This window comes from Littorina saxatilis, linkage group LG16 (assembly GCF_037325665.1).
Source record: "Littorina saxatilis isolate snail1 linkage group LG16, US_GU_Lsax_2.0, whole genome shotgun sequence".
Taxonomy (NCBI): domain Eukaryota; kingdom Metazoa; phylum Mollusca; class Gastropoda; order Littorinimorpha; family Littorinidae; genus Littorina; species Littorina saxatilis.
In genome coordinates, this window is record NC_090260.1 from 39,082,103 (window position 1) to 39,109,568 (window position 27,466).

At 44.3% G+C, this 27,466-nt stretch overlaps 1 protein-coding gene and 1 long non-coding RNA gene across 2 annotated transcripts in view; both read right to left on the minus strand.

Annotated features, from left to right (window-relative positions):
• Positions 1-2,048: 2,048 nt before the first annotated feature.
• Positions 2,049-5,467, minus strand: LOC138951053 (uncharacterized). The gene is made up of 2 exons (XR_011450960.1): positions 3,600-5,467; positions 2,049-3,563 (listed from the first exon to the last, which is right to left on the minus strand). It is a non-coding gene; the product is annotated as an uncharacterized lncRNA (long non-coding RNA).
• A 100-nt stretch (positions 5,468-5,567) lies between these two features.
• The window catches only part of LOC138951370 (dymeclin-like), a 36,884-nt gene continuing 14,985 nt past the window's right edge, over positions 5,568-27,466 (minus strand). The window contains exons 5-13 of the mRNA XM_070322986.1: positions 24,168-24,261; positions 23,227-23,352; positions 22,395-22,525; positions 21,761-21,774; positions 20,106-20,231; positions 19,150-19,218; positions 12,244-12,426; positions 9,162-9,283; positions 5,568-8,923 (exon numbers count right to left, since the gene is read on the minus strand). Coding sequence (XP_070179087.1) covers positions 8,707-8,923; positions 9,162-9,283; positions 12,244-12,426; positions 19,150-19,218; positions 20,106-20,231; positions 21,761-21,774; positions 22,395-22,525; positions 23,227-23,352; positions 24,168-24,261 — 1,082 coding nt within the window. The 3' untranslated portion in view covers positions 5,568-8,706. The remainder of the gene's footprint in view (positions 8,924-9,161; positions 9,284-12,243; positions 12,427-19,149; positions 19,219-20,105; positions 20,232-21,760; positions 21,775-22,394; positions 22,526-23,226; positions 23,353-24,167; positions 24,262-27,466) is intronic.

Below are 27,466 nucleotides of genomic sequence, written 5' to 3' on the forward strand. Positions count from 1 at the left end.
ATATTTTTTGATATTTCCAAAGCGTTCGATAGAGTATGGCATCGTGGTCTGATTTATAAATTATACGCAATAGGTATAAGAGATATGTTATTAGAATGGATTAAAGATTATTTGTCTGATAGAACTCAAGCTGTAGTTATAAAAGGTTGCATGTCAAATTACCGCTGTGTTCATTCTGGTGTCCCTCAAGGGTCAGTCTTGGGGCCACTTCTGTTTCTTGTTTATATTAATGACATTGTTGTTGATATTAAATCAATAATTAAATTATTTGCCGACGACACGAGTATGTACGTGTCCCTCGATAATACACTTGAACGCACTGAAATTTTGAATTCTGATGCACAACAGATAATGCAATGGGCAAAAAATTGGAAAGTTAATTTTAATCAGTCCAAAACTGAATTATTGACTGTCTCTTCTAGAAGACAACCGGAAACATTGCCGCTAAAATTTGGCGAAGAGATATTAATTGAAACCACTGTTCATAAACATTTGGGCGTGTATCTGCAAAATGACTGTAAATGGAATCATCATGTACACTCTATAGTTGTTAAAGCTCGTATTTTAGTTGCATGTTTGCGTTCCTATAAATATCGGCTCAGTCGCAAGGCACTAGAAATGATGTATAAGGCTTTTATTCTTCCTCATTTTGACTATGCAGATGTAATATGGGATAATTGCAATGCAATGTTGGCAGTTGAACTTGAAAAAATGCACCTAGATGCTATTAGAACTATTATCGGAGCTGTTCGTGGAACAAGCCATCAAAAACTTTACAATGAGTCAGGTTTTACAACACTGCAAGAACGGCGCAGAAAACATAAATTGATCGTTTATTTTAAATTAGTTAATGGTCTAGCGCCAGTGTACTTACTTGATTACTTACCATCTCTCATTTCAGCAGTAAATCCGTACCACCGACGCAAACCATATGATAGGCAAATGTTTCGATGTAGAACTGAATTATATAAGCATTCCTTTTTTCCTTCTGCAACATCTTTATGGAATGAATTACCTGATCATATAAAACAAACGAATTCAATTGGTTGTTTTAAAAGATTTTTGTCCAGAGATGACCCTCTAATTCCCCCGTATGTCTACTCTAAAGTTCGAAAAGCAGAAATCATTCATTGTAAATTAAGATTAGAGATAAGCGATTTAAATGCAGATATGTTTAAAAGACATTTGACAAATGATGTTTTCTGCAGGTGTGGTTTTCATGTTGAAAATTGTGAACACTTTTTATTTGACTGTCCATTGTACACGAATGTTAGAGCAACCACTATTGATACTCTACCAGATAATAATAATATTACTGTTTTGTGTGCTATGTACGGTAATAGTGACAAGTCCTTGGCTGAAAACACAGCGCTGTTTTATCAGATTCAGAAATTTATATTAGACAGCAAACGTTTTTGTTAACACCATATGTTTAGTCATTTTGTTACTAGAGCATTGAATTGATCTATAGTGGATGCAATATCTCTCTCTCTCTCTCTCTCTCTCTCTCTCTCTCTCTCTCTCTCTCTCTCTCTCTCTCTCTCTCTGTATCTGATTGTCCTCTGTGTCTCTATGTGTGTGTCTCTATGTGTGTGTGTGTGTGTGTGTGTGTGTGTGTGTGTGTGTGTGTGTGTGTTTTTGTGTGTGTGCACGTGTGTGTGTGCACGTGTGTGTGTGTGAGTGTGCGTTGTGTGTGTGTGAGATTTCCGTACCACTGTTGCTATAGTTATCGTTGTTGTTGTTTTTGTTTTCATTTGTTTAAATATCATGCATTTACAATATTGTCCGCCACATTACTCGTTTGTTTCTAAGAGCACATTTATAAGTTTATCTTGTTGTGCTCCCTTAATTACAATTTTCAATAACGGCTTTGTATTTATGCAACTGAATAAAACTGTTTAAACCAAAACTCCTGTCCATTCCATTTACAACAGATACAAGGCTACCTCTTTTATTTTTAACCTGTTATCTTGATGCTAGGTGAATAAAGCTGAAGAGAGTGATTTAGCAAGTAAAAAGTATGACAATATCAATATTTCTTTCTTTACATGTATATATCAGTTTCATTTACTGTGTACATGGTTCGATATCTTATAAAAATAGTTTTACATTTAGTAAGGTAGGTGATATTATTATCAACTCTTCAAAACTCGTTAAAAAAATCACTGGTATAACCAGAATATTTTTTGCTACTTAATCATATTAGCGGTATCTTATACAAGTTATAGGAAAGCTCTCTGAATTGCAGTACCATTGGTGTTTGTCGTACCAACAAGCGTACCAAAATCATTGTGGAAAAAAGCCAGGTGTGTTAGCACTGTCATCCATCAATAAACCTAAGGAACAAGAACAAGTCGCGTAAGGCGAAAATACAATATTTAGTCAAGTAGCTGTCGAACTCACAGAATGAAACTGAACGCAATGCCATTTTTCAGCAAGACCCTACACTCGTAGCATCGTCAGTCCACCGCTCATGGGAAAGGCAGTGAAATTGACAAGAAGAGCGGGGTAGTAGTTGCGCTAAGAAGGATAGCACGCTTTTCTGTACCTCTCTTTGTTTTAACTTTCTGAGCGTGTTTTTAATCCAAACATATCATATCTATATGTTTTTGGAATCAGGAACCGACAAGGAATAAGATGAAAGTGTTTTTAAATTGATTTGGACAATTTAATTTTGATAATAATTTTTATATATTTAATTTTCAGAGCTTGTTTTTAATCCAAATATAACATATTTATATGTGTTTGGAATCAGCAAATGATGGAGAATAAGATGAACGTAAATTTGGATCGTTTTATAAATTTTCATTTTTTTTTACAATTTTCAGATTTTTAATGACCAAAGTCATTAATTAATTTTTAAGCCACCAAGCTGAAATGCAATACCGAAGTCCGGGCTTTGTCGAAGATTACTTGACCAAAATTTCAACCAATTTGGTTGAAAAATGAGGGCGTGACAGTGCCGCCTCAACTTTCACGAAAAGCCGGATATGACGTCATCAAAGACATTTATCAAAAAAATGAAAAAAACGTTCGGGGATTTCATACCCAGGAACTCTCATGTCAAATTTCATAAAGATCGGTCCAGTAGTTTAGTCTGAATCGCTCTACACACACACACACACACACACAGACACACAGACACACAGACACACGCACATACACCACGACCCTCGTTTCGATTCCCCCTCAATGTTAAAATATTTAGTCAAAACTTAACTAAATATAAAAATCAGTGAGCAAAACAACCTGAAGCAAGTAACATTATAGTTGACTGACTTTCCACTGATAATTGTGAAAGAAGCTATCATTTTGTCAGCAAAAACATATTGCTATGAAAGTAGGTCAGCATTAAGGATTGGCCCCAATCCTGACCAAACCCTCATCATATGTTGACCTCTGACCTCTCATATGTTGACCTCTGATCATATGTTGACCTCTGTCCTCACTTCACTGGTCTATAAAGAAGGCAAGACAGAATCTGCAAGAATTGCCGTTATTGGAACATTATCTCCCTTTCACATGTTACAATGCAGACACTAATTCTTTTTCTTATCTTTCACCTGTAAAAAATAAAAATTAAAAGTCTTGTTTTTCACCCTACATAATTCTTTATTCGGGGGGGGCCTTTGCCAGAGGGGCACAAAATATTCACAGGTTACAGCTGAGAAGAGTCTTTGTCAAAGGAATATGTGATAATAACTACAAGGATTAAACAGGCCAATCATGAGATAACAAAGGTACAATTTGACACAGCCATCTTAAAACTATGGCGTCCTTTTTCAATATCAATCAAGTCATTTTATTCCACACAAACGTCAGAATTGATTGGCTACTTGACCGACTCATCACCAAAATGATAGGTCGTGTCAAACTTTCATTTGTTAATAAGTGATGATTAATGCGGGGCCTACTCCCTGCCACAAGCAGCCACACCACACACACCATGCTGGAAGATATATAAGGCAAGACCCTGGAGAATTACACACTCTGTGCGTACATGTACACAATGCTATCAAGACCTTTGTGTTGCACTCACACAAAACACACACCATTCATAAAACGTGTAGCGCCATTTGGCTACACAGTGTTCATTTTGCAAACATAATATTGTGTGACGTTAGCTCACCTCAAATATGATATCGTGTGACTTTATCTCGTCTTCAAACATGATATCGTGTGACGTTATCTCGTCTTCAAACATGATATCGTGTGACGTTATCTCGTCTTCAAACATGATATCGTGTGACGTTATCTCGTCTTCAAACATGATATCGTGTGACGCGACGTTATCTCGTCTTCAAACATGATATCGTGTGACGATATCTCGTCTTCAAACATGATATCGTGTGACGTTATCTCGTCTTCAAACATGATATCGTGTGACGTTATCTCGTCTTCAAACATGATATCGTCTTTCTTTCTTTATTTGGTGTTTAACGTCGTTTTCAACCACGAAGGTTATATCGCGACGGGGAAAGGGGGGAGAGGGGATAGAGCCACTTGTCAATTGTTTCTTGTTCACAAAAGCACTAATGAAAAATTTGCTCCAGGGGCAAACATGATATCGTGTGACGTTATCTCGTCTTCAAACATGATATCGTGTGACGTTATCTCGTCTTCAAACATGATATCGTGTGACGTTATCTCGTCTTCAAACATGATATCGTGTGACGTTATCTCGTCTTCAAACATGATATCGTGTGACGTTATCTCGTCTTCAAACATGATATCGTGTGACGATATCTCATCTTCAAACATGATATCGTGTGACGATATCTCGTCTTCAAACATGATATCGTGTGACGATATCTCGTCTTCAAACATGATATCGTGTGACGATATCTCGTCTTCAAACATGATATCGTGTGACGATATCTCGTCTTCAAACATGATATCGTGTGACGATATCTCGTCTTCAAACATGATATCGTGTGACGATATCTCGTCTTCAAACAAGCAGCTATGAAATGATGCTCTTTGCACCTTTACTCCCACAACAAAAACTTACACCCACATAAAATCAAATAATAACCTTAGCAGAAAGCTAGCACAGAAGCAATCCAACAAGTAAGTTCTAAAAAGAGCTAAGGCCAATTCTGTGAATATCTTTAACACGAATTACAACCTCTCTTCCAATTCATACACACAAGCTTGCTTGCTTTGTCACAGAACTCTACAAAATATCTAAACGTTCTATGGACTAGAAAGCACAGGAAAAAGTAGCAGCATAGAGCTATGAAGTGGGAACTGTACAGGTACACCGTAATATAGCATAGAATAGTGCAGAAATAGAAAGCGTCTTGGTGAAGGCATCGGTTAGTAGTTCTAGAGACTGGACGTACTTAGGTATTGCTGTGAATGCATACACAGGATTGCACACACACACACACACATCACATACACACATACACACATCACATACACACCCACACACACATCACATACACACACACACACATCACACACACATCACACATCACACATCACACACACACATCACACACACATCACTCACACACACACATCACACATCACACACACACATCACACACACACATCACACACACATCACATACACACACACACACACCCACACATCACACATCACATCACATACACACACCACACACACATCACATACACATCACACACACACCCACACATCACACACACATCACATACACACCCACACACGAATAAATATGATCTCCAATACAAGCTATCTCCGACGAGTTTCTTCTTCTTTGAAACAGTGCCGTTCTACACACCGATTCCACTGCAACTCAAAACAACGGCAGTTGCACTCTTCCTGCTCTGAACAAAACTCTCTCTCCCTTTCCGTCAAAACACAAGGCAGAAAAACAATCCACAGACAGTCTGTAGTATCGAACACAACAGCAAAAACTGAGAAACCCCAAGTCCAAGCATCATCCTTGCACTAGGCGGTGATGGGAAATAACTCTGTCCGTCTTTCTTTGAACCATTGTGGAAGAGTGGCGCCCCTTGCAACACTGAAGTAAAACAATGCGACCGACTAGCTGAGCCAAACCATCTCGGCATCTCAGTAAAAATAATAAGTTTTCACTGCATTTTGTGCAGCGTCCAATCAAGCTCCTTTTTCCCCTGTGATCGCTTGGCTGATCTCATAATCAGTCATACTGTTTCCCCTCACTGTGATAAACAGACACAACTGTTCCACAGCTATATTAAAAAAAAAAAAAAACACAAACAAAAAGCCGACAAAGTTATTTCCAGAGAAAAGCCTTGCACCGTACACACAAAATCAAACAGGAGAAATCAACTCACTTTCCCCATCACAGTCACCGAATTGAACTACGTCATTCAAAGAACTTTGCATCGTTGACAGACACCTTCAACAGAGATAAGCGCACTTGCAGAAACACTCACACCCATCCGTCACATTCACACAACACGCCACGCACGCATCTACGAAAGCAGACTTTGCCATGTACAACTGTCAAACAGACCATGAAAACTCCAGAGAAAGAGAAACAACAGAAGTAATTAGCACCTGTCAATGTTACGTGATAGGAGATTGGTACACAGCATGAAAACGTCAGGATGTACACGGCTACAATACTGTAGATACTTGATGGACCATGTGTATGACTGCGCACAAGGCAAATACATGATTAACAATTTAATATGGTATGAAGCAGTAATATCTAAATCATCATTTGATCAAAGTTAGATACGGTAACATTGTAACTGACAATGCCATCATGGTATGATACGCTAACATTTCAATGTTATTACCCTACGATGCAGCAATGTTTCAACTGACCATTTGATCAAGTTAGATAGAGTAACGCTGTACCTCACAATGCCATCATGGTATGACGCACTAACATTTCAACTTAAGGTACAAACAGCACGTCACACAAACCCAACGCAAAAAGAGCAGCAGACTGTTGGTTGTCACCGCCTTGAACTTAGGACCCCGCTCGCCAGTTATACCTGTGATGAACTCTGCACTCTCCTGAGTCATCCTGCTTTAAGTGCAGGGCGCAGGACTCAGGGAGAGCTACTCACAAGTGTCAGCATTCTGCGCTGCTCAAAGCACACACTCCCCCTACACTTGTTAACACCATCTTAAACACTCATCACAACTGTTTGCAAAAAAGCCATCAAGCACAAAGTGAAGCCAGGTGAATATATTATGCACTATTCTTGCCACATAACGCATAGTCAAACAAGCAAGCACATTCGAAATACATCTAAAAAAAAACAACAACGTTAAGCTTTACAAAATAATGCTTTGGGACCATTGGACTGGACTTTAACACATCAGCATACTATTAATTGAGTTCTAATAGAAAACCGGATGATGTTTTGGACAGTTTTTTCAGGTCTAATGATCAAAGCATCTCTTTCGTGATTCTTACATCATTCAAATTTGATTTTCCTACTTGCTTCACATGACAGCAATTTTGTTCTAGCAACAAACTACCGAGTTTCTCACTGATAAAATCAACTAGCCAGAAAAAATCCAACAACAAGCAAAGGACAAGAAAACGTGTTGAGAGCTGTGGCAAGGTCACAGAGTTTCTGTGTGAAGCTGACAAGCCTACAAGAGGCATACACTGTACTGGGCAGTAACGACCTTGACAATGACGACATTGGTGAGTCCCCAACCCCATCACACTGACAAACACAAGACTGTCCACTGTCCACAGCTACAGAGGTCCGTTTCACTTTCTGGGTTCCGGGACGACATTCACATTTGAACATCCCCAGTGCTAGCAGTGCGCAGTTAGGGACAGGCTTTGTCAGCACCCTACCAGTTCTCTTTTCCTCCACACACTTTCATCCTATTTTTTCTCTGTGATGTTTCGCTGTCAGTTCCACACAGAGAGAAGACGTGCATGTTGTAGCAGGCAAGAAAAAGTAGGTCTAAGGCGTTACTGGCTGTGGGGTCTGTGTGCAGATAGCAGCCGGGGCTGGCAACCAGGGACAGGTCTCGCCTTTCTCACCACTTTGTAACGTAAAGCACTGCAGTGTATGGATGTGAATTTCTGTTCAGCTGGCTATGCACGTCATGTGAATGTCATAATGCGGTGACTTGTACCCAGCTCGTGACGGGGCTGTGTTCATGCAATGGGTGTAAATGTGTGTCCATCCAGCTAAGTGATTTGATCTGATGTGTGTTTAAGGTAACAGTGTAACTTGTACATGGGGTGTATTGATGCAACAAGTCGTTCTGTCCTGCTGGCAGCATGATGTGTGTTTAAAGTAACAGTGTAACTTGTACATGGGGTGTATTGATGCAACAAGTCGTTCTGTCCTGCTGGCAGCATGATGTGTGTTTAAGGTAACAGTGTAACTTGTACATGGGGTGTATTGATGCAACAAGTCGTTCTGTCCTGCTGGCAGCATGATGTGTGTGAACGTAACAGTGTAACTTGTACATGGGGTGTATTGATGCAACAAGTCGTTCTGTCCTGCTGGCAGCATGATGTGTGTGAACGTAACAGTGTAACTTGTACATGGGGTGTATTGATGCAACAAGTCGTTCTGTCCTGCTGGCAGCATGATGTGTGTGAACGTAACAGTGGAACTTGTACATGGGGTGTATTGATGCAACAAGTCGTTCTGTCCTGCTGGCAGCATGATGTGTGTGAACGTAACAGTGGAACTTGTACCAGGCTACTTATTCAGTTGTGGGAACATACCAATATCCACTCAGTTCTGATGACTCTTTTGAGGTGTGTCAATGTAACAGTGTAAATTCAATGTCCAGCTGATGACATGAAACGAACGGAACTCAGACGGAAGATGAAGAATCGTAATCCTCCGGGGGACGATCCTTGTATTTTTCTTTCCTGATTTTCTCCAGCTTTCGTCGAGCATCCTGCAGCTCTCTCTCCTTTCGCAGGATTTCTTCCTGCGCCATAATTTCCTGGAAAAAGATTTGTTAAAAATCAAGATCATTCATAAAAATGTTTTAATAAAATACAACTTGTAAGCCACAGCAATTCGAACATGCTGATTGTAGCTCAGCATGTCCATCTAAGATTTTCTGTATGGAAACAGAACACTCACCCACACAAACATGCATGCATATGCAAGCTCACACACACACACACACACCCTCTCTTGCCCTCTCTTTCAGAGGGCGTATTACTGTAGAAACATACCTGCGCGATGCCGCCCACCATACGCTTGTTGACAGACTCTCCTCCTCCTCGGTTAGCTCCCTTTCTTGCTGTGCGGCTCTGACCAACGCCTCCGACGCGCGCTTCACCGCATTGCCTGCAGCCTGGGGGAGACACAGTCAAGGCATCAGACACACTGCTAGCAGTCTGTTAATACAAGTATAAAGCCACAGGTATTGTCTGACAAGCTACTATTTCACCTCTTTCAGACAGCCTGGGGGAGACACAGTCAAGGCATCAGACACACTGCTAGCAGTCTGTTAATACAAGTATAAAGCCACAGGTATTGTCTGACAAGCTACTATTTCACCTCTTTCAAACACGCAGCCATCTAAAAACTCATGTTCAGCTTAAACTAAGCTTCTTATAACTTGATTGAAAGTCACAGTATGGGGGTGGGGTGGGTGTGGTCAGTTTTGTTGGGGAGGGGCCAAGGTGTCTTTTGGTCCCCCTAAAATCCTCATTACAGAAAAAAGGACATCTGGCTAGGCCTTAGCACTGTAGGGGTAATACTCTCAGGGAAACTCCAAGAAAAACATTCAGGGTGATACGTTAGACATGCACCATCAATCTCGCTCTCTCTCTCTCTCTGTCTGTCTGTCTGTCTTGTATTTATTATTACTTGCATAGTATGCATTTTATTTTATGAATAACCACATATGTATGCTCTTCATGCCTCATCTTTATCACATGGGTGTTACTGGGAAAAATCAAAAAACCTGAAAGGCAGGGGTCCAGAGGCCGCCGAGGCCCCGGCGGGGCACAGGGGCAGCGCCCCGTTGGGGGGTTCAGGGGGGCAACGCCACCCTGAAGCTGAAGCAAATTTGCCAAAATGAAAGCATATAGTGGCCATTTCCAGCATTCTCACAGTCAGAAACCATACAAGAAGAAAAGAAGCAGAAACAAAAAAAGTCCACAAAAATAATACAAATGGGATACTTTACTGTCCCAATCAACCAAGCAAAATCACCGTCAATAATTAAAAAAAAATTCTAGAGCATTCGAAAAATGTCTGACAAGAAACAAGGCTTCACTGTCTTGGAGCAAAAGATGCAGAAACTCGTTCCAGGCAAATCTAGCTTCTTCAGCCAGGTTCGATATTCCTCACCATCACCGTTTTTTTCCAACAACCATTCCCACCTCCACTTGTTTGTAACACCTTCCTCTAGTTTTTCACGTTTAGAAGGATCGACATCATCACTGATGTAAGGCATTTTGATCGAGCAAAATACTCAAGTTTGAAAGAAAGTTTCTGGACACCAACGAAACCAAATCATAATAAGCAAGATGGCGGCAAATCCAAGGGAGCGAACCGAGAAAGCACGCGAACCGGTGTCAAAAGTCGGATCGGAACCGCCGCTCGTTATTTCAACTTAGCAAAACGAAGTTTTTTTTTTTTTTTTTTTTTTTTTGAAAAACCGAAAACCGGAATTTCCGGCTTCAGATTTTTTGAAAAACCGGAAATCCGGCAAAAGCCGGAAGAGTAACACCCATGTTATCATCATCATCATCATTATCATCATCATTATCGTCATCATCATCATCATCTTTATTATCACGTTTTCCGACCTCCTTTTGTTGGTTAACTTTTTAACTTTTTAATTTTATTATTTTTTTATTTTTTATTATATAATTGTGTGTCTATGCGTCCCAAGGACAGATTGTAAGAAAAGGCGTAGCCTTAAATCTAAATCCTTGTAAAATAAAGTTCAATTCTCTCTCTCTCTCTGTGTCTCTCTCTCTCTCTCTTTGTCTCTCTCTCTCTCTGTCTCTCTCTCTCTCTGTCTGTCTGTGTGTCTCTCTCTCTCTCTGTGTGTCTCTCTCTCTCTGTGTGTGTGTCTCTCTCTCTGTGTGTCTCTCTCTCTGTCAGTGTCTCTCTCTCTCTCTCTCTCTCTCTCTGTGTCTCTCTCTCTCTCTCTGTCAGTGTCTCTCTCTCTCTCTCTCTCTGTCTGTCTCTAGTGTTAGATGACGGGGAAAGGCTGGCCAGACCGGCTCTAAAGCAAGATATCTTCCAGCATGCACGTGAAGTCAGTTTCAGGTGACCCCCCCCCCCCCCCTCCCCAGAAAATTCCATCTTCTGCTGTTACTGAAATTATCATTTAACTATGACAGTGTCAACAGAGACAGACAGAAAAGTGAAGACACATAAACAGGCTGAAGAGGACAGACAAAGCCACAGTGGGGACAAAGAAAGAAGACAACCGATATGATGTCAACAGACAAAGCCACAGTAGGGACAAAGAAAGAAGACAACCGATATGATGTCAACAGACAAAGCCACAGTAGGGACAAAGAAAGAAGACAACCGATATGATGTCAACAGACAAAGCCACAGTAGGGACAAAGACAGAAGACAACCGATATGTTGTCAACAGACAAAGCCACAGTAGGGACAAAGACAGGAGACAACCGATATGTTGTCAACAGACAAAGCCACAGTAGGGACAAAGAAAGAAGACAACCGATATGATGTCAACAGACAAAGCCACAGTAGGGACAAAGAAAGAAGACAACCGATATGATGTCAACAGACAAAGCCACAGTAGGGACAAAGAAAGAAGACAACCGATATGTTGTCAACAGACAAAGCCACAGTAGGGACAAAGAAAAAAGACAACCGATATGTTGTCAACAGACAAAGCCACAGTAGGGACAAAGAAAGAAGACAACCAATATGTTGTCAACAGACAAAGCCACAGTCGGGACAAAGACAGAAGACAACCGATATGTTGTCAACAGACAAAGCCACAGTAGGGACAAAGAAAGAAGACAACCGATATGTTGTCAACAGACAAAGCCACAGTAGGGACAAAGAAAGAAGACAACCGATATGTTGTCAACAGACAAAGCCACAGTAGGGACAAAGAAAGAAGACAACCGATATGTTGTCAACAGACAAAGCCACAGTAGGGACAAAGACAGAAGACAACCGATATGTTGTCAACAGACAAAGCCACAGTAGGGACAAAGACAGAAGACAACCCATATGTTGTCAACAGACAATTAAGTGTTTGTTGTATTTGACTGGCACCCATTTCCTGTGACCCTCTAGCAGTTCACTGACCTGTAACCTCTGCATGGCCACGGAGCCTGGGTCAGCCTTGACCTTGCACGCCATCAGCAGCTGGGCGGTGGAGCCGGCCACTTCCTTGGCGGAGGCGATGAGCTTCTCCTCGCTGGCGTGACCTTGAACCATAGCGTTGGCCGCCTCGCACAGGCTGTGGGTCGCTGCCGCCACCATGCGTGCCTAGGGTAGAGCAAAACACGCGTCACACAATAAAGGCCTGGAAAGTGAAAGGATGACCAGTCGCAGCAAGTGCTGCCCTCCCGCCTTTCAACCAACCCACCTCTTTAAACACATGCACATTCTTACCGTCAGCACCGACACACACCAACAACAACGCTGAAGCATGATTAACTGTTCAGTCACAGTTCAAACAATTGTTCATGATTTCTATATTCCCGGAAAGAGTAGAATGAAATTTTTGTTTGTTTGTTTGTTTGTTTGCTTAACGCCCAGTCCACCACGATGGGTGATATCAGGGCGGTGCTGCTTTGACATATAACGTGCGCCACACACAAGACAGAAGTCGCAGCACAGGCTTCATGTCTCACCTAGTCACATTATTCTGATACCGGACCAACCAGTTCTAGCACTAACCCCATAATCGAAAATTTTTAATTAAATTTTGATTTAATATAATATACTTACCCAATTCTTATGAATGCATTGACTTTAGTCCCACATGCTAGATGTCGAAAAACCTCTCAAATTACCTGCCCTTAGAAGGGTGGTAACCAAGCTAAAAGCGACGCCATAGCCGTTGCTATGGCCTGACCTTGCTCGGTTACCCATAACACCCTGCGCACCACGTGAGCGCCAGCATCCGTAATAATCATTCGAGACTATTAGTCAAACAAACCCCCAAGGACATAATCCAGCGGGGACGGATGGGAGGGTATTAACTATAAGAATTGGGTAAGTATATTATATTAAATCAAAATTTAATTAAAAATTTTCGATTTAATCACATATTCTTACTCCAATTCTTATGAATGCAGATTCCTCCTAAAGGTGGAGGGAACCTACTTATGTCCTTGTAAGAACCTGCCCTGCAGCCACTAAAACCAGCAATGAACTGGAGCCGTCTAGCCGCGTGCAGGAGAAATCCCAAAGATAGAAACCGATGAACACATCATCTGACCTCCAGTAAGCCGTTTGCAAAGCTTCGCCTAGGCGACCAGAACGCAACACGGCAATAAATGTAGCAGAGCCCCTAGAGAGAGACAAATAAAAGATGTCTCTTTCGCTCCATTGTAAAGACATAAGAACCTGAGCTAAAGCTCGTGGTTCCCAAAAGACAGTAACGTCAAAAAAGGGATTAAAAAAGTCTAACCAGACAGTTAGAAAATCCGAATCTCCCGGAGCGAAAATCCTCCCAAGAGGAGGGAATCAAACACCAGAGGATATTGACCAGGTTTCTGAAACCCCAAAACCTGGCCAAAAACCGTGAACAAACGGCACCAAAAGCCCTAAGGCTACATCCTCTGGCAAACCCCAAAAACGCATGCGCCTCACTGCCCTATAGGGCTGAGGCCCAGAGTAAGTAGAACAAAGTCCCACGCGCTAACCAAGGGGGAGCCTCTAAACCTCATAAAACAAGGTCCTTGATCATGCCCACAAGAGGGCCATGAGCCACAGAAGAGAGGCCTATTTGTTTCAAAACAGCTGAGATAGCCGAGACGCCGGAACCTCAAAGAAGAGGCCCAGCTGCCCAAAGCCAAAACTGAAACAGAGGTGAAAAACCACCTGGCTTGAGAGAGGGGCGCTAAGGAGTTGCACCCCCGCTCTAAATCCCCAATTGGCCAAAGAGGCCAAACAAGGAGCATACACAGATAAAGTGGAGGAAATATATGCTTCGTGCCCAAAGAACAGAGTAAGAACCCATGATCTAAAACACAAACAGCACGCCTCCAGACCCGTAATCAGATGGGCCAACCCCTGAGCAAGCCCTGAGAGGACCTGCTGAGCGAGTCGGCCCGATCGCAGAGCTGGCCGGGGAGAAGTTCCCCTGAGAAAATGATTTAGTGTGAAAACCCAATCAGAATCCCTTATACTCTGTCTGACAGGGAGTGAGAACTTGCTCACCCCAGCTAGTTCACATAAGAAGCAACAGACGAATTGCCCGAATGCAACAGGACATGCCTGTAAATAGCCAAAAAGGAAAGGCTAGCAGACTAAGAGCTACTGCTCCTAACCTCAGGCAAAAGAGAAGCCCAAGGATTCACGTCTACATCACAGCCTCAAGACTGCAATCACCATTGCAGGCCCCATCTAGACGAAAACGCATCCAAAAAGCGGTCTAAGTCCAGGGGGAAACAAAGCTAGGGAAAAAAGTCCCCTGAGCGATCCAAAAGGATTCCAGCCACCTTCCCGCGTGGAGGAACCCACTCTGGAGGCGGACCCTCATGTCCCAGACCTGTGAGGCCGAACCCCCCCAAAAACTTGAGGAAAGACTAGAGGGCCAGCAAAGCTATCGATACCGTCCGACCAAAGATCGGGTCTAAAGACCCCGCAGAGGCCTGCTCTCGTGCCAGTCTGGCAGTGAAAAGCGCTAAAAGCCTCCCTATTCTCTCTTGTGTGAAGAATAAACCTTCCAAGAGACAAAGTCGAACAGCATGCCCAGGTAAAAAACCTGGGATAAGGACAGCTCGGAATTTTGCCTGGTTACTGAGAGCACCAGGCAAAAAGCCTGGTTCAACACCAAAAGGAAGTGCAGCTGACAAGCTGATTGACCTTGAAAAAGCTCAACCAGCCCCCGAGATAGTCCAGAGACCAACACCCCCAGAAACCGAGCCCTTTCCTGTGTGCAGAAACGCAGAAGGAAAGCTCATGTGAGAGCACCGAGGAAAATCTCAGCCAAAGCTGAAAGCTCTAGCCCATGCCGACCCACCTCCCGCAGAGAGGGAGGCGACACTGAACCAAAACACCCCTTTGCAACCGGGAGCGCATAAATGCGCTGCCAGAGGTCCACGAAGGAAGGGAAAGATTCCAGCTATTGAGTAGGTCTTAACAACCCCCGAAAAAGCCTGACCCTTGCTTCCTCCAACCAGCATGAAATCAAACCCCTTGTAGAGGAAGGAGATCACACCAAGCAAAAACAGTGTGGGCCTAAAACGTCACCGAGAAACTTCTCCGCTCAGTGACTACCCTAGCCCAAGCTGCCAGCAGCCTGGCTAAAGCCTTAACCAAGGCATCCTCCCTAACCCAAAAGAGCGTTCAGGGAGGAAAAGATTGCCTATAAGAAAGCACAGAAGAGAGTCTCAGCCAAAGCAGAAAACTCCAAACCATGCCATCCTAGCTCCTCCAGAGAGGAGAGGGAGGAGTAACATCATGAAAACTCCATGTTCCCTGTGGTCTGTAAACGAAGCCAGAAACTAGCCCCTGGCAATAAAAAGTGCAGATCAGACCCTGAGCCTGAAAATTCCCTGCTATCTTCTTCCGCACTAAAAGTGAGGACGAAGCAGCCTGAAACCCCGAAGCCAGCAGTCCCCTGCGTATAAAGCAGCGGGAAAGGTGTAGGCTGAAGACCACTATCCTAAGGTGCGGAACAAGCCAAAAGTGTGGCATGAGGTAGGCAATCACCGGAGACTCAGCAAATGAAACAAATTGCGAGAAAGCCTGTGAAAACCCAAAGCCATCCCGGAAGAGGAAGGAAGAGAGACACCCCCAACCTATCCGGGACAAAGTAAACTGCAAAGGCAGCCGCTCTATGTATGGGAAGCCTACAACCAGTAGGCAACCCTATACACTACCCCTCCTCCAACAAGGAGTCCGAACCTAACCACCAGTTGTGTAAAACACAAAAGGAGGGGAGACCGGGGAGGTCGCGCACTAAATACTCCTGCCGATAACACCGCCAAGAGTGTGGATGAAAAGCGTGATCAGTCTCTGACTGCCAACCCAACACCGCCCACCTGAACAAGAGGTGGGGGGAAGAGGGGTTGGTAACTGGCACAGATCTCTGCCGAGAAGGAGATAGAGTGGAGAAACAAGACAAAGCCGGGCCCGGCGCATCTTACCCCACCCGCTGTGCGAGAGAAGCAACCCAGTGCTTAAGAACCAGACTACCTGGTTTGAACCACAACTCACCCCAAGTGGGGAGGGGGGTGGTCCAGCACAGCCGCAACCCCTAGAGGGGGTAAGGACTGAAACAGAGAAACGGCCGTAAACGGCCGATCCTCGCTCGTCCACCTGCCAAAGTCAAGTAGCCCTATCACTCACCCACCCCTAGGAGGGGGGGGGGGGGGGTGACCTATGCTGGCTAAGGACAATGACCACTGGCCAGGTGATACTATAGCCGAGTCCCCGCAGACCATTGTGAATACAAAGAATGGGAGACTGGAGAGAAAGAGTATATTCTGTCTCCGCCTGTCCCAGGTAGACAGCCGGCACAGCCCGTGCAGAGAACAAAACGGAGCAAAGCTCATTGTTCCCTGACCACTGTGCGAGACACCCTGCCGAGAACAAAAGAGAGTCAAGCTCATTGTTCCGCGACCGCTACCCGCGACGAGCGCGGGCAGCTAACACAGCCACCTGTCCCAAATGGAGCAGAGAAGGAGTATGTAACGTAGCCTGGAAAGCCGTACATAGCACCCCCGCTGTGCAGAAAGGCCTGAGCCACCCCATGCCCCAGATGGGGAGGGGGGTGGCTCGTCACAGCAGTAAGAGCGACGGAGAGAGACGAACCGAGCAACGGCCGACCCCCCTCCGTCCACCTGCTGTAGTCCTATAGCCCACCGCCCGCCCACCCCGATAGGGGAGGCGAACGATTGTCGGGCCAGGACAATAGAGGTACAGACTGTGAAGACAGTCCAACAGCGCCCACCCCGTCCAACCCAGAGGGAGGGAAAGGGTGGAACGCTACTCCAGCCCCCACCCGATCCTGCCCGGTGGGCGGGAAAGAGTGAGCCACTGATACCCCCCCCCCCCCACCCTGCCCCAAACGGAGCAGAGAAGGGGTATGTAACGTCGCCTGGAAAGCCGCCACCCGAACGCGCCCGGGGGGCGGGAAAGGGTGGGAAGCTAACACGGCCCCCTGCCCGCAAAGGGCAGAGTGGGACAAGCCCTGGCCGTAACTTACCGTGCCCCCCCACTCCCCCTTCCTCACGGTAAGGGGGCTGCATGACCGACCCAGCAGTGCTGTTTTAAAGCAAGCCGAGCGGCCAAGGCAGGCGGGGAGCTGGCCCCCTCTCCTAAAGGAGAGAGTGCTCGCGAACAACCCAGTCTACCAGTGGCAGAAAGGACTGAACCGAACTGGCCGTTTGCACCAGGCGACGGTGCGACGCAGGAGCGCCCCCCCTATCCCCCCCCATTGGCGGGGGGCTGCGTAACACACTGTGAAGTACCGGCGGTAATCAGAGTGGTTAAACGCAGGCAGGGAGCAGGCCCCCCCTCCGAAAGGAAGGGGTGCTCGAGAACAGCCCAGAGCCACCAGAGGCAAAAAACGGGCTGAACCGAACAGGCCATTTGCACTTGACCACAGTGCGAAGCTGACGAACGGGAGGGCGGGAACCGCCGATCGCGCCTGAAACAGCTGAAAACACAGACCAAAACATCGTTAAGTCCCCCCAAAAGGAGGACATTGACTGATTCCTCTTACTCAGAGAAAGGGGAAAGAATAGCCACACGGCCACCCCCCCCCCATCAGTCGCACCGACGACGATCCAACAAAAAGTCTATAAGGAGCCTAAAGGCTGATTAACCCCAACAGGGGAAGCGAGCTGTGAAAGAACTGAACCCACCCTCGGAGGGATAGGAACATAAAAAGAAGTGCTGTTTGACGGATCTACGACCCGCATAATAGGCAAATCAAAGTTCTTAGGCTACTCTTAGGTATAGTTTTCTAAACCAGGCTAAGAGCCTTGTCACCTTCCAGTCTCGCGCCAAGTTTAGCTTTGTTGTCGGCCATTTTAAGACCGGCGAAAAACAGTCACCCAGAACAAAAAACTTCTGCGTGCGTGTTCAACACAAAGCTATCAACATTTATACCAAACATACACAGGAAAGATCTCACCAAAAGGTAGACGGACAGGTAGACCCCCAAGAACCGGCTAGTCTCAAGGACGAGCAGGCATGTGAAGGCCAAAAGTGAGAGCGAAATTCGGACACGTCCACCGTGTGTTGTCGAAAGTCGAGAATGATTATTACGGATGCTGGCGCTCACGTGGTGCGCAGGGTGTTATGGGTAACCGAGCAAGGTCAGGCCATAGCAACGGCTATGGCGTCGCTTTTAGCTTGGTTACCACCCTACTAAGGGCAGGTAATTTGAGAGGTTTTTCGACATCTAGCATGTGGGACAAAAGTCAATGCATTCATAAGAATTGGAGTAAGAATATGTGATTAAATGCCAGACGCCAGGCGGAGCAGCCACTAGATTGCCAATTTTAAAGTCTTAGGTATGACCCGGCCGGGTTTCGAACCCACGACCTCCCGCTCACTGGGCGGACGCCTTACCACTAGAATAACATCCAAGATGATTACAAACTTGCAGACAAACAATCGTCTTTCAATATTATGAAGTCAAGTGATTCCCTGTCAAACGGTTTTCTTCATGCTTGTGTCTGTATCCCCTTTTATCTCTTTCTCCTTGTTGCTTTCCATCTTGCACGCACGCACACACACACACACACACACACACACACACACACGCACACACACGCACACACGCACACACACACACACGCACACACACACGCACACACACACACACACACACACACACGCACACACGCACACACACACGCACGCACACACACACACACACACACACACGCACACACACGCACACACACACGCACGCACACACACAAACGCAGCACACACACACAAACGCAGCACACACACACACAAACTCAGGCACGCATGCACGCACACACTGTAAAAGACAGTGATAAGAACACAACTCACGGCAGAGATGAGCCCCTGTGACCACTGTCCGTCCTCATCCACCGCATGTCTGTGGAATGTCGAGCTCACCTGGACATAACAACATGACAATCATGGTTACCATGACGGCACCTTGCCTTCGCAACACACTGAAAATAACGCCATGACAATCATGGTTACCGTGACAACACCTTGCCTTCACAACACACTAAAAATAACGCCATGACAATCATGGTTACCGTGACAACACCTTGCCTTCACAACACACTAAAAATAACGCCATGACAATCATGGTTACCGTGACAACACCTTGCCTTCACAACACACTAAAAATAACGCCATGACAATCATGGTTACCATGACAGCACCTTGCCTTCACAACACACTGAAAATAACGCCACGACAATCATGGTTACCGTGACAACACCTTGCCTTCACAAAACACTGAAAATAATGCCATGACAATCATGGTTACCATGACAACACCTTGCCTTCACAACACACTCATCAGCTGCCCAACAGAGACACAAACACGCATCACACTACACCACTGTCCAGACACAAGTTTACTCAATTTGCCAAGTTGATTGCAATGTGAGCTTTCAAAAACGGCCATACAGTTAGCATTTCACTTGGCAAGTCGAGTAAACTTGTATCTGGAACAAACATTCCGGAAGATTCAAACATAGCGGTATTCAAGAGTCGAGGAATAATGAAAACCTTGGTCTGTGGAGAAAACTTGTGAGAAAGAAAGACTGTGAGCAAAATGAAAAAGTTCCCACAACAAGAGTAAAACCAGAACGATCATTTACGGGATTTTCATCCCTATTTGTGTTTGGTATCTCCTGTGGAAACTGAGTTCTTGCTAGATCTAATCTTACCACAGTAATCTTTGCATCATGCAGCAAAAATAAGACCCAAGCAAACTGACTTTAATTGTAAAGCGCTGACACCAGTTTGACAAGCCGAGCACTCACCTTTCCCTGTGCCACCAGTTCTCGCTGAGCTGCAGACGCAGACTTGAGCAGAGCTGCTGTCGCCTCGGCGATGGACTTGGCTGCTTCCAGAATTTGTTCGTCAAAGTTGAGGCTCTCATCCGCTTTCTGTTGACAGGCAAAGCAAGACCGTCAGTCACGACACAAGGACAGCGCTACCTGTTATAAGATGACTGTTGATAGTCACACAAGGACAGTGCTACCTGTTATAAGATGACTGTTGATAGTCTCACAAGGACAGCGCTACCTGTTATAAGATGACTGTTGATAGTCACACAAGGACAGCGCTACCTGTTATAAGATGACTGTTGATAGTCACACAAGGACAGCGCTACCTGTTATAAGATGACTGTTGATAGTCACACAAGGACAGCGCTACCTGTTATAAGATGACTGTTGATAGTCACACAAGGACAGCACTACCTGTTATAAGATGACTGTTGATAGTCACACAAGGACAGCGCTACCTGTTATAAGATGACTGTTGATAGTCTCACAAGGACAGTGCTACCTGTTATAAGATGACTGTTGATAGTCACACAAGGACAGCGCTACCTGTTATAAGATGACTGTTGATAGTCACACAAGGACAGTGCTACCTGTTATAAGATGACTGTTGATAGTCACACAAGGACAACGCTACCTGTTATAAGATGACTGTTGATAGTCACACAAGGACAGTGCTACCTGTTATAAGATGACTGTTGATAGTCACACAAGGACAGCGCTACTTGTTATAAGATGACTGTTGATAGTCTCACAAGGACAGCGCTACCTGTTATAAGATGACTGTTGATAGTCACACAAGGACAGCGCTACCTGTTATAAGATGACTGTTGATAGTCACACAAGGACAGCGCTACCTGTTATAAGATGACTGTTGATAGTCACACAAGGACAGCACTACCTGTTATAAGATGACTGTTGATAGTCACACAAGGACAGCGCTACCTGTTATAAGATGACTGTTGATAGTCTCACAAGGACAGTGCTACCTGTTATAAGATGACTGTTGATAGTCACACAAGGACAGCGCTACCTGTTATAAGATGACTGTTGATAGTCTCACAAGGACAGTGCTACCTGTTATAAGATGACTGTTGATAGTCACACAAGGACAGCGCTACCTGTTATAAGATGATTGTTGATAGTCACACAAGGACAGTGCTACCTGTTATAAGATGACTGTTGATAGTCTCAGAAGGACAGCGCTAACTGTTATAAGATGACTGTTGATAGTCACACAAGGACAGTGCTACCTGTTATAAGATGACTGTTGATAGTCACACAAGGACAGTGCTACCTGTTATAAGATGACTGTTGACAGTCACACAAGGACAGCGCTACCTGTTATAAGATGACTGTTGATAGTCACACAAGGACATCGCTACCTGTTATAAGATGACTGTTGATAGTCACACAAGGACATCGCTACCTGTTATAAGATGACTTGATAGTCTCACAAGGACAGCGCTACCCGTTATAAGATGACTTGATAGTCTCACAAGGACAGCGCTACCTGTTATAAGATGACTGTTGATAGTCTCACAAGGACATCGCTACCTGTTATAAGATGACTGTTGATAGTCTCACAAGGACAGCGCTACCTGTTATAAGATGACTGTTGATAGTCTCACAAGGACAGCGCTACCTGTTATAAGATGACTGTTGATAGTCTCACAAGGACATCACTACCTGTTATAAGATGACTGTTGATAGTCTCACAAGGACAGCGCTACCTGTTATAAGATGACTGTTGATAGTCTCACAAGGACAGCGCTACCTGTTATAAGATGACTGTTGATAGTCTCACAAGGACAGCGCTACCTGTTATAAGATGACTGTTGATAGTCTCACAAGGACATCGCTACCTGTTATAAGATGACTGTTGATAGTTTTGTCATAAAGTAAACATTCCAAGAACCTACCACTCTGTGTTTTGATTCACAATTTGGGACCGTTGGCAGTCTGTCTATTTCTGGAATTTTACAAAAGATATACAAGTGCAGCTGTACTGTGTCACAAATTTAAAGGTGCAGCTGTACTCTGCCACACATGGAAAGGTACAGCTATGCTTTGCCACAAATTTAGAAGCGCAGCTAAACTATGCCACAAATTTAAAGTTGCAGCCGTATTCTGCCACAAACTTAAATGTGCAACTGTACTCTTCCACAAATTTAAAGTTGCAGCCGTATTCTGCCACAAACTTAAATGTGCAACTGTACTCTTCCACAAATGTACAGGTACAGCTGCACTATGCCCCAGACTTACAGGCCACAGCGTTGGTGACGGAGGAGAGAAGTCCAGCCTCCTCGTTGTTCTTGAAGAGCTCAGCGGGACACTTCTCCTGATTGATGTAGTTCCACAGTAACACCTTCACCAGCAGGGGGGCGTGGATTGCACTGAACACACACAACAGTTACACTTGATTGCACTGAATAAACACAGCGCTAGCACTTCATACAACATGGACAAAATAGATAACAAGAACCAATACTGTACACATATGGGAACAAAGAAGACGAAACAAACATCAACGTTTTGACCACTAAGGTCTTCCTCAGGCACATGAATAAAGCAGAAAAAAAGATGACGGACGATAGACCAGCACTACAGAGTAACGATTCACACTGTACGATTCATAAACCAAAATCAAGAAAATGGAGATATGAAATGATATGTGCCGAATGAGCAGAGTAGCAAAACTTGGTCCACTTTCAAAATACACATGCCACATGGAAGCTGTGGACCACTGGACCACAAATAGACCTACTGAGTGATCTAAGCACACACAGACATAGACAAGTACACAGACAGACAGACAGTAAGTGTTTGTGTGTATGTATGTAGAAGGGGAGAGCACTCATCACTTGCTGTGTGTGTGTGTGTATATGTGTGTGAATGTACAGCAGGGAGGGGGGGCGGGGGGCACTCACCACTTGCCAATCGTGAGGTAGTGGTAGAGTTTGAACTGTGTGGGGGGCTGTGTGTGTGTGTGTGTGTGTGTGTGTGTGTGTGTGTGTGTGTGTGTGTGTGTGTGTGTGTGTGTGTGTGTGTGTGTGAGTCTACAGCAGGGAGAGGGGGGGGGGGGGGGGACACTCACCACTTTCCGTGCATGAGGTAGTTGTAGAGTTTGAACTGCGTGGCGGGCTGGGGTTGAAACATCTGGATGGACAGCAGCACCAGCAGCATGTTGAGACTCTCCAGGTGCAGCGCGTACGTGAAATTCCTGCACAGCAAACAACACATCAAGACACACTCACACATACACCCACAGTCACCAGATATCCTCACATTGTGAATTTCAAGACTACAAACACAACACATTAATACACATTCACACATACACCCACAGTTACAAGATATGCTCATATTGTGAATCTTAAAAAAAAACCACACACAACAACACACAAACACAGTCATGGACATTTCATGTCATGAATAGCCTCCCTTGCTCATTGATCCATTAGTTTTGGTTGTTGAATTGTTGCATCTGTAGTTCCTGTTTCTGTTCGTTTTCTTTTTTTTTACTTTGTTAATGTGATTGAAGAAGACCCTAGGCTAGAAACGTTGCTGCTATTTGCATCATATTCTTCGTTCATATTTCAGAACAGTATTTTTTTGTCTTTTATTTATCGCTCTCACGCGCATTAACTGTTGTTCTTCTGCATATCGTCGCTGTAATTCACAAACCTCGTATCTCAATTTTTAAGGTTTTGAAACTAAAACAATAGTAAGCTCCCTTTGATGTTTGAGAGCAAACTCTACCAGGGTGATAGTAGCAGAAACATGGATTTCACAAGAGAGGGAGTGTTATGTTTCGTTCTGTGTGACTTGGAATAATAGGCCATGAAAAGTAAATATTCGCCGTAATGGCTTGAGATTTACTGGCCGAAATGAATGCGTGATATATTGTGTAAAAAATTCCATCTCACACGGCAGAAATTATATGTAAAGCACTTAGAGAACATCAAGCGCTATACAAATCTCCCACTTAAAAAATAAAAATAAAAATAACAAGAGCAGTAAAAAGAGCGTTCTTACAACACTGGAACGTCCACCAGGAGCTCAACCAGTGCAGTGATAAACTTCTCTATGTGCGCCCCGATCTCGTCGTCTGTGTCGTCCGCAGGGGTGCCTAAAAACGACAAAATATTGAAAGAAAGAAACAAACCAGGAAACAAATTCCCCTCTTGCTACGACAAAAAGCAACTTTTACAGATGGCAAAGCGCAATCATTCAAATTCAAACGCAGAACAGTTTGCTTTGTGAGTATTAAACAAGCAAAATGTTGATACTCTTTTTTTGATTTTCAACTCTGGTCTAATGATAATCAAATAACCAAAGGGAAGTAATCGCTCTTTATGCATACGACATGTGTAACAGAGTAAGCGAGAGTTGTACGGAACCTTTACTCCTGGCACCTGAGAGAATAACTAGCATTGAAATGAACAAGCGACTTTCATCTTCTGAAAAGGTTCCGTACAACTCTCGCTTACTCTATTACACATGTTGTATGCACAAAGAGCGATTACTTCCCTTTGGTTATTTGATATCTTACATCGCTCTGCCTCATTCTGTTTAAGATTCTGGTCTAATGAGTTTTCTGAAGAGAGTATATCAACACTTTAGCGTTATGAGCACTGCAGGGACGGCCACATTGTCCGCCTGGTCGCCAGGGGCAACTATAAAATGTAGAAACCATCTGGCAGCTCGCCCGGCTGGCCAGTGAACATTCTGGTGAAATGCAAAACAATATTCAGTTGTACTATCGAGTTTTAAAGTTATTGAAACATTTTACAATGCAGAAATTTCTGTCGTCTGCAAAAATGCTGGCATGTTATAGCACTGTCTCGAAACTAACGCGATAGCCGGACAGAGTTGCGCCCCTGGAACGGCAGGTAGTTCCGGTTTGTGTTTGCAAAATGGAACCGCATGACAATCCGCCCTTCAACTGCTTTACCCGCGTAGTTCGAACAGCAGACACAGTAACGTTTCCCTCCACCACTAATCTTCCTCTCTCGTTCAGCCATTTGGGACGTAAACAAAACAACCGGAACTACCCACCGACAGCACCGCGGGCTATGTCAGGGACGGAGAACTCTTATCACTTTCGTTTTGAGACAATGCTATTGGGAAACGAGAATGAGGCTCCTATTTTGGATGCTCTTCTGGCATTTTATTGTTTGCACTGCGGCTGGGCTGTTTGTACTTTCACTACTGAATTCAACGCCACATATGTCTGTCATCAGGTGAACCTGCATAAAAAAATCACTTAATAAGTCTGATGCTGAAAGGAAGGAGAAAACCAAACAGTATGATTATGAGAACAGATCAACCCTGTAAAGAGTGGTCCCAGTTCAATTGGGAGACGATGGTTTGTTCTATTTTGTACAAGATTTCTAAACACAGCAAGACCGGATTTTTGACTGAAACAACATTGCTCAAACTGGTAAACATAAAGTCCCGCAAAACATGGATTCCTCGCAGCTTGAGTACAAATAGCGCAATGAAGAGTACCAAAAACAAAACCAAAAAAGCCAGAGAAGATGCCAGCTGGGAAAGACTATTCATCGCTGGCCTCACAGTCCAGCTGGGAAAGACTATTCATCGCTGGCCTCACAGTCCAGCTGGGAAAGACTATTCATCGCTGGCCTCACAGTCCAGCTGTCGATAGTATCACCGCCCTTTTGCATGTAAAACAAACCTGACAGTCAATCATATCATCACTGTGTCATAATTTTCATGTGTGGTATGTAACTGGCTAGTGACTTTTCTGACGGGCTAGCGACTACTCTTGCGGTTACTCGCCCATGAGAGGCCATCCCTGCATGTGTGAACGATGACATCTGGAATTCTGTGTGCTCAACTTGGCTTCAATCTCACTGCAGCCAATGTGCTAGTCTTCAACATATTTCTAACAAAATCCCACACTCACAGCAGCCAATGTGCTAGTCTTCAGCATCTCTAACACAATCCCACACTCACAGCAGCCAATGTGCTAGTCTTCAACATATCTCTAACAAAATCCCACACTCACAGCAGCCAATGTGCTAGTCTTCAACATATCTCTAACAAAATCCCACACTCACAGCAGCCAATGTGCTAGTCTTCAACATATCTCTAACAAAATCCCACACTCACAGCAGCCAATGTGCTAGTCTTCAACATATCTCTAACAAAATCCCACACTCACAGCAGCCAACGTGCTAGTCTTCAACATATCTCTAACACAATCCCACACTCACAGCAGCCTGTTACACGACACTTGAGATTGCCACAAGTTCTCAAATGTCGTATAGTTGTGTTCTTTTATTCTACGTCGCCCGTCTTCGCAGCAACAGAAAACAACTCGTCAAATTGAGTTCGAGGATTTATTTAGCATTCCATACATACAACTGCACATCTAGCAGAACTCAAATAGAAGCTTTTTTAACATTCAAATCGCGCTGGCATATATAGTAAATACTCAATCTCGAGAATATTCCAGACCGAACATGATACAACTACATTATATGCGAACCGCCCATGGACTAGAATGGTGACGTTCTCTGTGACGTACATCAAAAGGTGCCGACGCCCTTAATCCGATCGAACGCCACGAACTCACACTAAAACAGCATGGTAAACAACTTGTTTTGACAGGACTAGAAAGTTCACCTGCATTCTCGTCCAAGCATAAATATTGTGTTTACAAAATATAATATCGGTACCTTCCCACAAAGTACAAATAAGTCAACTACATGCAACACACAAAACTGAACCAAAGCTCAGCAACGGTAGCGTTTCCTAACATTACCCCCAACACCAGAAGAAATTTACCTAATTTCTTTCAATCATTGAAACGCTACCTGTACACATAACATGTATACATAACAGATTGAAATCCAGGTATGTACATTAGTCTGTTGGAGAATGAACACCGTTTTACTCACATACTCGGCTGAGAAAATCTGCTCCAACATTGTCTGAACCTTTGATCGATTCCACTCGCATATCAAAGTTCTGCAAGTACATCACCCACCTCATGATACGATTATTCACAAACTTCGCAGAGTTCAGGTAGGTGAGGGGTTTGTGATCAGTCTGAAGCACGAATTTCACCCCTTGGAGGTAGAGTTCAAATTTCTTGATTCCCCACACGATGGCTAAACACTCTTTCTCCATGGTCGAGTAGTTCTTCTCGGCTCCTGACAGCTTCTTGCTGGCATAGCTGACCGGAAACGGTTTACCTCCATGTTCTTGCATCAGCATGGCGCCGATCCCTTCGTCCGATGCGTCTGTACGCAAGATGAACTCTTTGGCAGTATCAGGAAGGCGTAGCACCGGGTCTCGTGACATCA